The sequence below is a fragment of the Punica granatum genome, chromosome 5 (assembly GCF_007655135.1).
Source record: "Punica granatum isolate Tunisia-2019 chromosome 5, ASM765513v2, whole genome shotgun sequence".
NCBI classification, from domain to species: Eukaryota; Viridiplantae; Streptophyta; class Magnoliopsida; order Myrtales; family Lythraceae; genus Punica; species Punica granatum.
The window spans coordinates 10355326-10365567 of NC_045131.1; the positions used below are offsets into that span (position 1 = coordinate 10355326).

Genomic DNA, 10242 nt, shown 5'->3' on the forward strand with positions numbered 1-10242 from the left:
CATACTTTTTTCAAATTGCTCGATCTCACCTCATATGCGCTGCTCATTGTATCGGTCATTGCTGGACGCTGGAGTCTGGCCTTGCCGGGGCCTCAACTCGATCGAGGCCGAGGCCACCTTGTCCTCAAAACAGAGCAGCACAGTGGTCCGCGTGCCTGATCAAGAAGTTAAAAATCAACCCATAAAATCCCAAAATTAATCTCTCCCCCAACTGTGGAGTATAGTATATTGTTTCCTATTTAAACCTCCATATTTATATGGGAAAGAAAGGAAGGGGAAGATTTTAGTCTTGTTTGGATATACTTAATAATGGCAAGAAAATGGAAGTGAGGAGAGTTTTTTTTTTATTCTTAATTTCTAATTTCCTAAAATATCCGTACTTTTTATATTTCCAATTATATGAGTCATTATACCTATGACATAATTCTAAATGGGATTAACTTCAGTTCGGATGCTCCTTAAAAGGAGGATTTTATAGAGCCCAATTGGATATTGTCGCGTTGCAATTTGTCGAAAGATTGTCAGTAACGAAGTAATGAAAAACTGGTTAAATAACAAGAAATTTATTATTTAACAAGAAAATTATTATTTTTTAATATAATAAGATACCTACTAAATAATAAGAAACTTAGGCCTTGTTTGGGAATGGAGTAATTTTTTTACTCTATTCCATTTAATTCCGCTTATATTCAATTCGACAACACAATTATTACTTTTTTCAATTTTCTTCAATTTTTATTTTTTTTATCTTAACTACGATTCAATTCAATTTTTAATACTAAATTCTCTCAACTATTCTTTACTTTTTCTACAATTCAACAACACAATCATTATTTTTTCTCACTTTTTCTCATAATTTAACAATACAATCGTTACAATCCTAAATAAATATAACTATTTATAGTATAAATGGAGTTGAGTTAAATTCCACTCTAATCCCAAACAAAGACTAGAAATTTATTATTTAAAATACAAGACTTGTTAAATAATAATTTTTTTGCTATTTACAAAGAACTTATTTTTTTTTTGAAACTTTCTCAAAATTCACCTTAAAATGAGGCTCTTGATGCTAACAACTCCCCTTAAAAATTTAGTTAAATAACTATTCATTTCTCCCACCTTTTTCTCCCTCTCCAACTTCCCTCATTCTCCCTCCTCCTGTCCAATTCGTCGGGGCATTGGCCGTTGCCGGGCCCCTGGCACCCTCTCCTCCAATTGTGCAATCCCTTTTTTCTTTTTGAAATTTACTTTTATAGTAAGAAAAATTATAAAATATTTATTTTAAAGGGTGTCATGGTTATTTCATTTTCATGTTCTAATCTCGATTCTTGGCATGCACTAAACAACTAATTACAAATTCATGGGACATTACATTCCATTTCATTCCAAAAATTAGATCATATCCGGGTGACTAAACATAGCCTTAGAGTTGATGGACCAATCGAAATGTCCCGCAAAACCGTTCTGAACCGAATCGAGAAATTAGTTGGTTATGGGAATAATTTGGTTCGAGAATTCGAAGGGAAAACTGGTTACGGGACGGTTACAGTTTTCAAAGTTAGAAACCGCAATTAACCGTCCCGTCTTGAATATATATATATATATTAATATATATTATTATTAATAATAATTATTAATGTTAATATAATATAAAGTCAATGGAATCTTTGTCGTTGAGTCCCTAATCTCAGTTCGGCAATTCCATTTCATTTTTACATACTTGTCTCTATATATATACATATAATAAAATAATATTATAATTAATCAAAATGTCAAACAATATAATCTAAATCCCTAATGGGCTAATTCCCATATTTGTCTTTGTTATGTGTTGAATGGTTGATGAATGGATTGGAGTATGTTAAGTTCTTGATTTCAAATTTTTTATTTTTATATCAATACGGTCCGGTTAACCGAACCGAACAATCGGTTATTTTCCGATAAGATTTTTCTATTTTGATACGGTTACAGTTGCAGTTATTGAAATTCCTGAACCGAAAATTCAGAATGGTTGCGGTTTATGCCAAGAACCGTACCGAACTGTCCCATGCACACCCCTAGATGAAATAACATATATCGTTCATCAATAAACTTCGTCAAATAGTTAATTTTACATTCATAAACATGGCTAATATATACATATTTCAATATATTTGCTAGATCTATACATATTTTCACATTTAGGCAACTATATTAAGAAGAAGGCAATTCGACTAAGCTTCCATCAGGAGCCTCCTTAAAAAGAGTAATTTACATATGATCAATTGAAGGGTGTTACGTCGCAAATTGTTGGATGGTTATTGGTAACAAAATAATAATAATAAACTTGTTAAATAGTAAGATATTTATTATTTAATAAAAGATTTATTAAAAAATTACTTGCTAAATAATAAGAATTTTTTTATTTATAAAAAATTATTCCGAATATAATAAGACTTTTATTAAATAACAAATTACCTTACTAAACCAAAAAAAAAATAAAAAAATAAAACAAACTTATCTATTTCGAAGTTTGTCGAGTGCCCTTTTAAGATGCTTCGAATGATGGCCACTCTCAACAAATAAACATAAATGATGGTTCATCCGAAACCACAGCCGAGCTCTACTCAATGTCTCCCTTATTGTCGGCTCCTCACCCTCTCTCCTCTAATTCGGTCGGCACGGAGAATCACAACCAGCGCCCCATCGATTTCTCACATGAAAGTCCACTCTGCTCTGCTCTACTCTCTTCTCTTGTCCTACTACGTAGGACCAACCAAACCAACTGTTGTCAAGTTTCCGGAGGTAAGCTCAAATTCGCTCCACGGGAGAAAATCAGCAAGTTGACTTGAGTTGAGTGAGTTCCCTCAAACCCCCCCCCCCCCCCCCCCCCCCCCCCCCCCCATCTAAGCTGAAGTAGTCAGTGATCTAATGCCCATATTTAGAAGCTCGCAGAGGCTGTAGAGATTTGGCTTTCCCCTGTAGCAGAACAGAGCTATTTCCAGAAGTAGATGGAGCATTACATTTCGAGAATGGTGATGGTGGTTGCCGCATGAAGTAGTTTATATTCTGTTGTTGCTTATAAGCAGGTAGAGAAGAAACCCTCCTGCACTTGGGTAGATATGACTAGGATGAGAGCTCAAGCTCGCTGTTTGATCCCCGGGCTGTTCCGTGCCCTTCCTCGATTTGTTTTGCCTGATATAGTAAGCTTAGGTAGCACGTGGTAGGGATCAATTTGGCTTGGTTTGATCGGCTTGTGTCTTCAGTACTCCTATAATTGGAAATGAAGAAGTGGTCCGGCGGCATGATGATTGTAGCTCTTGCTATGATACTGGTCTTCCGGTACTGCAGCCTCGTGGGGACTAAGGTGACCAAGCACCAAAAGCAGTCCGCTTACAATTTCTTCAATAAGCACCCCCCTTCGGGGGGAAGCACTGGATCCGCGAGGTCCTCTACGAGAGAGATCCAGAAACCAGTCAAAAGGCCAAGCCGTGTCAATTTCGAAGGACTCGATTTCTTGTATGCTCCAAAAAATGTCTCTGCGGATGATTACAAGGCCTTGCTTGTGTGGGCCCAGATGCGGATATTGCTTTCCCGGTCAGATGCGCTGCCTGAGACTGCAAAAGGGATCAAAGAGGCCTCTGTGGCGTGGAAGGATTTATACTCGGAAGTGAACACAGGGAAGCCCTCTATTATCAAGACAGTCAATGAGGAAGACAGAAACTGCCCCCCATTTGTGAGTGGATTCTTTGGGACGAATTCGAGCGGTGGAGTAGTTCTTCAGATCCCTTGTGGTCTTATCGAGGACTCCTCGATCACTCTGGTTGGGATTCCTGAGGGTGGCCATGGAAGCTTCCAGGTTAACTTTATAGGATCCCAGGTGTCTGGGGAGGGTGAACCTCCAGTTGTTTTGCATTATAACGTGAGTTTGCCGGGAGAGAATATGACGGAGCAACCGTTCATCCTCCAGAATACGTGGTCAAACGAATCAGGATGGGGTAAGGAGGAAAGATGTCCAGCTCATGGGTCGATTAGCAGCTTAAGAGGTCTGTCAACTTTTCCTCTTTCAAAAATGCACTCTTGTGGTTCTGTTGTTTTGCAGTTTGTCTCATTTCCAATATTGTCCGTTCATCCTGACCCTTCTTGGCATGGTATATGCAGTTGATGGACTTGCTTTGTGCAATCAAGAAGTTGTTCGGGGCCCCATGGAAGATAATGCGAATTTAAGCCATTCGAAGAGAGAGATTTCAACCAATGTTTCTGGGGGAAGTGCCCATGCGAGTGAGAATTTCCCATTTGCAGAAGGGAGTTTATTCACCGCGACTATATGGCCTGGCCTGGAGGGATTCCATTTGACCGTAAATGGGCGGCAGGAGGCATCGTTGCCATACAGAGAGGTGAAGTAATGCGATTAGATGCTCTCTGATATTGCGGCTGCATATATTAATCGCTTTAATACTGGCTGCACTTATTGAGATGCAGAATCTCGAGCCTTGGTCAGTTGGCGAAGTCAGAATTGGTGGTAATCTGAATCTATTATCTGCCATAGCTAAAGGCTTACCTGTTTCTGAGGATCATGATTTGGTTGTTGATCTTGATCGTCTAAAAGCTCCAGTGGTTTCCCGGAAAAGACTTCTGATGTTGATTGGAGTCTTCTCTACTGGAAATAATTTCGAGCGCCGAATGGCTTTAAGGAGGTCTTGGATGCAGTATGAGTCTGTCCGCTCTGGGGATGTCGCTGTTAGATTTTTCATTGGTCTTGTAAGTCACAGCTTCCTTTTCTTATTCGTTAGTTTAAGTTCAGTTGTTGATGCTTTGATATATTTTAAGTGCAGCACAAGAACAAACAAGTCAACCTTGAGCTCTGGAAAGAAGCTCAAGCATATGGAGACATACAGTTCATGCCTTTCGTGGACTACTACAGTCTTATAAGTTACAAAACCGTTGCGATATGCATCATGGGGGTAAGCTGATTAGTATTAATCTTCTAGTTAATGCTCGATAGTTTTTAATTCATATCTTTTTCTATCCGCATTATGCAGACCAAAGTTCTCCCTGCAAAATATATAATGAAGACAGATGATGATGCCTTTGTTCGCATCGATGAAATGATCTTGAGTCTCAAGCAAAAGCCATCTAATGGTCTCCTGTATGGTCTGATATCATTTGAATCATCCCCTGATAGGGACAAGAACAGCAAATGGTATATCAGCAATGAGGTATATCTGCACCTCGTTTAGACATTTATATTATATCTTCTTGAAAGGTTGATCTCAGTACATTGTGTGTGCTCCTGATCTATTTATTTTTCCCTTGTGCAGGAATGGTCAAAAGACAAGTATCCTCCATGGGCTCATGGCCCGGGCTATATCATCTCTCGGGACATTGCCAAGTTTATTGTTAAGGGTCATCAGGAAGGAGATCTTCAGGTATTTTAACCAGGTCCTTAAGCTATGAATTAACCAATTCCTTGGACACTAATTCTTGTTATAATGAGAAAACGGTTAATACTTGTCCCGAAATCTTTACCAAATGAAATTTTCTTGTAGTTATTTAAGCTGGAAGATGTTGCGATGGGCATCTGGATCGAGCACTTCAAAAGTAGTGGCCAAGAAGTTCACTACATCAATGATGAGAGGTTCTATAACGCGGGATGTGAACCTCAATACATTCTTGCCCATTATCAAGGCCCAAGAAAGGTCCTCTGCCTTTGGGAGACGCTGCAAAAACAGCACAAGCCCAATTGTTGCGAGTAAACCTTGAACAATGCGAACACGAATCCATAATCTATTTGGGCAATCAAGTCAGATGAAGTGGGCCAAAATTGCAGCTCCCACATTCTTCCGAGAAAATAATGAAGACACTGCTACATGTTTCATTCTTTTTTTCCGTTTTGAAGTGTGAATTCTGAGTCTTATTGTCAAGTTCAGAGGTCTCATTCGTTTGTTCTTTGATTATGTTGCAAAAACAAATCAGACTCTCACCCTGCTTCTCTGTGATCTAGGAAGTGTACCTGTAACACGATTGTAAGGAATCAAAAGGGTATCTGATTTTGACACGTAAACAAGCTTTAGCAGGTGTGTGCTTTGGATATTTGTCTTCATATGTTAAGACTTCATGTGATGAAAGCGACCAACAACTTTTCTCCTGCTCATGCTTCTTGTCTCATATATCTTTCCTCCGTGGAGACGCACATCATTCCCCACTCGTTCCAGTGAAGGTTGGCAAATGGTAAGTTGGAAATCCATGTTGTCTACTTATTCCATAAGTAAATTTTTCTTCTTGTTTGCCCATTAAAGTGAATTCCTTTTTCTTCATATTAGTTGTTGACAGATGGCTGACAAGGAAAGCGCAAAGAGTTGGAAGAGAGATCAATGGGACTTGAAAGGTATGCCTTCAAGCTTAGGGCTTAACTCTTGATTGAAATTAAAAGCTGCACTGAACTGTGCATATTCAGATCCTTTATTGTTTGCAAAGTTTTGTGGCCGGGGTGGATGTCGAACCAGTTAATCTCTTGGTTCATACATTAAATCATTGTCGAATGAGTGGAACATGGCCTTTAGAAGACTCAGCAAAATTTTGAAAAACCTGTAAATATATGAATTCAAGGTTAGAATGATTCGAGATGTTGGCTATTAAGTAATGAATGTACTGAAAGTCTGGTTCCTGGTATGAATATGTCAATTCAGCAAGTTCAATTGGAGAACCTGTGTATTCATTTACTATCGGATCAAACCTGTGATGGGTCCGGTTGCCAATCGAACATTGTAAAACTATGGGAAGTCATCGTATTGCTGATCCCTGATATAGGTATTTTGTTGGGGACATAGCTGTTAGATGAATCGGCATATAATAACGGCCATTAAGCTGTTGATTGTATGGATTATTATGACATATTTGAAAGTATAAGCTATGGAATGAGAGAAACCGGAATTGTGAATATTGTATGATGTGAGAGTCATCCAATTTCAATACGCAGTTATGTTCATGATAAGCATTAGCTGACACATACAATGTTGACGGATTATTCGTCCGGGCTGAAATGCTACTGATCTATTCTCGCATTTATAATGCACGCATAGCTCATGATATCCTTGTGATGCAATATAATACTTATCTGCATCGACAGCATTGTATGTAATGTACCCATTGACTAGCCTATTTATTTCCCCATTTTCAGAATATCTTGTGAATATCATCAAATTGTATTTTAATTTTTTGGTAAAAGAACAAAAAAAAATAGGATGAGGAAAATAAAACTTGCGGGGTAAGCTCCTTTGATTAGCCTTCCTAATGAACAAATAATTGAGGCTTCTACTCATGAAGGGAAAAAAAAAAAAAGAAAAAAAAAAAAGTGAACTGGGGTGCTTTACTTTTGACTTTCCCATGAAAGTGACTCCTCCTTTTCTTGGTTCCGTTCTTGCTTGGGAAGTCTCCTCAAGAAGGAAGAGTATCCTCTGCAGTTCGTAGCAGTTCAAACTATTCCTATATTCAGCTTGGACAAGATAATCGACTTTGGGAGTGATACGCCTGATCAATCGACTAACTGCGGAAGCCTAATCATCGAGTGATTAGCAACTCATTATACAATAACACCTTGTTGGTTGGCATGCCTCGCAGTACATGCAAATGGGACATAAAACTATGTTGTTAGGCGCCGCGGTTTACACTCAATTGTCGAGGAATTAATCGAGTCGATGCTTAAAAGGTTCCAACACCTTTTACTTCAGTCATATTGGGACAAGACTATATATTGTTCACGCTTCATTTATAAGTCGTAGGATCAATCATGATTAAAACATAAAAACTTAAACGACGGCGTGTTTGGGGAAGTACCTACTGCAGAGGGAAAAGCTACGGATAGGAAGGTTTTCCTTCCCACGCACTCTTCCCCCAATTTCCCCTGCCGTGCCCGGCACGCCCAATACAAAACCTCCACGTGTCGGTCACGTTAAAGGTGCAACCGATCAAGCCGGTTGCTTCCTTCTCTCCCAATATATGAAGCAAACCGCCTCCCACCCAACCGAATTAACTTCCTTCCCCAATTTTGCCTTCCCTTACCATAGAAATCCATAAACCCTAAACAGAACGAGACCCCGTCGTTTCCGCTTTTCCCCTCTACCCCTCAAACCGGCCAACCTTTCGGATCTCGGAAAATCCTACTAATCTTTATCTGCTTTCTCGAAGAGCTGAGGAGAACTGATATGGCGGCTCCTGGAATCATGGCGACCGAAGCAGAGGTCCTCTGCCGGCAGAGCATGCAAGTCCCCGCTGTCCAGTGTCGTCTCCTTGTCCCTGTTGACCACGCCGTCGACCAGATCGGCATGGCATCTCCGGCTCCCATCGAAGAAGCTTGTTCCGTTGAGTCTGGAGTTTCACGGACCGAGTTGGTAATTTCTTGCTTCGGTGTGAAGGAATGGCTTTCTTGCTTGGTTTGTTCGTGTATGCTTATGTATGTGATTCAGGAACTTGTTAGATTTTCTTGGCTGCAGTAGTAGTGATGTGTGGCTACTATTTTCTGTCGCCTTCTCTTCTTTTGGAGTTCCCAGCAAAATAGCTCTGCGATCGTAGTAGCTTTTTATTTGTGATGGTAGAGCGAACCAGAGAGCCCTCGAATCAGTTTGTTATGCCTTGCTGGTGTTTCGATAGCTAATACTTGGGTTATCCTTGATCGGGAAGAATGTGGAAGAATATATGAACTTTCTCTGTCGCATCAATTTTAGTAGTCAAGCTTGTATGATGTTGAGATGATTCACCATCTGACACTATGGCTGCTGTTTGAGATGCAAATGCCGCTCGTGCCTAATATTATTGATTTTGTTCTTTCGAGCACTCGTTACTGGAAGAGCATCACTGTTGAAGGAAGTTTTTTCAAAAATTCGATTTGAGTTACAATATGGGTTTTGGATTGTATGCTATATCATATATGGCACGTTTTTATGCCACTTCGGTCTATCCTCTTAGCTTTTCTTCCAGCTATTGTCGTCTCTCGTGGAGTCTTATGATTTTTGACACATTTCTTGGTTTGTCAGTCTGCAGATAGAGCAGCTATGGAGTCTCCTGCTGTCAGATATTTGCCAAGCATTCGCTCTGGTAGTTATGCTGATATTGGATATCGGACATCCATGGACGATGAACACATCATGGTTGATGATCTATCCGCCCTCCTAGGTTCTCTGTTCAGTTGGTGTACGCCGAGCGCCTTCTATGCAGTTTTTGATGGTCATGGGGGTCCTGAGGCAGCTCGATTCATTAAGCAGAATGCCATGAGACTATTCTTCGAAGATGTCTTCCCCAGCACATCTGAACTTGATGATATCTTCTTGAAAGATCTCGAGAACTCTCATCGGAAGGCATTTCTTCGGGCAGACCTTGCCTTGGCTAACAAAACTGGTGTCAGCAGCTCATGCGGGACAACAGCAATAACAGCCCTTGTGCTTGGAAATCACTTGTTGGTTGCTAATGTCGGTGATTGTCGGGCGGTTTTATGTAGAAGAGGAGAGGCCATCGATATGTCTCAAGATCATAGGCCCAGCTCTTTGCCCGAAAGGGTACGAGTAGAGGAGATGGGCGGATTTATCGATGATGGCTATCTAAATGGTTATTTGTCGGTCACCCGTGCCTTGGGCGACTGGGATTTGAAACTTCCCTTGGGATCGACTTCACCTCTTATTGCCGACCCGGATATCCAAAAGGTCATTCTAACAGAGGAAGATGAGTTTTTGATCATTGGATGCGATGGGATATGGGACGTGATGTCAAACCAGTATGCGGTTAGCCTCGTGAGGCAGGGGATGAGAAGGCACAACGATCCTCATCAGTGTGCGAGGGAGTTGGTCACGGAAGCTCTGCGGCTCAATACCTGCGACAATCTGACTGCCATCGTGGTATCTCTGTCTTCCATTAGGAACGCAGAGTCGCTTCTGTCTCATCAGCGGCCGAAGTTTAGGTGCTGCAGCCTTTCCGATGAGGCGAGGAGTAGGTTGAGGAGCTTGTTAGAGGGCAATTGAGTCCAGGTCTTTTGAATTAATATTAGATAAAAGAATTGTATATAGTCGATTCTTCAATGAAGTGGGGTTTGGGTTTCTTCTCATTCGAGTACAGACAGTGTAATCCAGACTGCAGTTTTGCAGTTTGCGGTAGCTTAGGAGGCATTCTGCGTGCATTTTTGCAGCATCTCTCTTTTCTTCTATTGTACATAATAACGTAATTTGTCAAGTTGATTATTAATCAGAGAAGGTGGTCTTCTCAATTAACGAAGTA

At 40.3% G+C, this 10242-nt stretch overlaps 2 protein-coding genes across 4 annotated transcripts; both read left to right on the plus strand.

Annotated features, from left to right (window-relative positions):
• Nucleotides 1-3262: 3262 nt before the first annotated feature.
• Nucleotides 3263-6967, plus strand: LOC116207616 (hydroxyproline O-galactosyltransferase GALT3). Of its 2 annotated transcripts, none has more exons than XM_031540642.1 (9): nt 3263-4025; nt 4141-4376; nt 4462-4740; nt 4815-4943; nt 5022-5198; nt 5301-5408; nt 5529-6056; nt 6168-6210; nt 6303-6967. In XM_031540642.1, exons 1-7 carry the CDS (start codon nt 3263-3265, stop codon nt 5733-5735), a joined length of 1899 nt encoding a protein of 632 aa, XP_031396502.1. In that variant the 3' UTR covers nt 5736-6056; nt 6168-6210; nt 6303-6967. The 2 variants fall into 2 exon arrangements, with proteins under 2 accessions (XP_031396502.1, XP_031396503.1); XM_031540643.1 differs by having other exon boundaries at nt 6195-6210.
• Nucleotides 6170-10242, plus strand: LOC116207617 (probable protein phosphatase 2C 49). Of its 2 annotated transcripts, XM_031540645.1 has the most exons (3): nt 6170-6210; nt 6303-6367; nt 9012-10242. In XM_031540645.1, the coding sequence occupies exon 3, from the start codon at nt 9030-9032 to the stop codon at nt 9987-9989; it is 960 nt and encodes a 319-aa protein (XP_031396505.1). In that variant the 5' UTR covers nt 6170-6210; nt 6303-6367; nt 9012-9029; the 3' UTR covers nt 9990-10242. The 2 variants fall into 2 exon arrangements, with proteins under 2 accessions (XP_031396505.1, XP_031396504.1); XM_031540644.1 differs by lacking the exons at nt 6170-6210; nt 6303-6367 and adding an exon at nt 7990-8369.

Coding starts and splice junctions, on each gene's coding strand:
- LOC116207616 (XM_031540642.1), top strand. CDS start 3,263: ATGAAGAAGTGGTCCGGCGGCATGATGATTGTAGCTCTTGCTATGATA. Junction 4,377..4,461: donor CATCGTTGCCATACAGAGAG/GTGAAGTAATGC, acceptor ATTGAGATGCAG/AATCTCGAGCCTTGGTCAGT. Junction 4,741..4,814: donor TTAGATTTTTCATTGGTCTT/GTAAGTCACAGC, acceptor TTTTAAGTGCAG/CACAAGAACAAACAAGTCAA.
- LOC116207617 (XM_031540644.1), top strand. CDS start 8,184: ATGGCGGCTCCTGGAATCATGGCGACCGAAGCAGAGGTCCTCTGCCGG. Junction 8,370..9,011: donor GAGTTTCACGGACCGAGTTG/GTAATTTCTTGC, acceptor TTGGTTTGTCAG/TCTGCAGATAGAGCAGCTAT.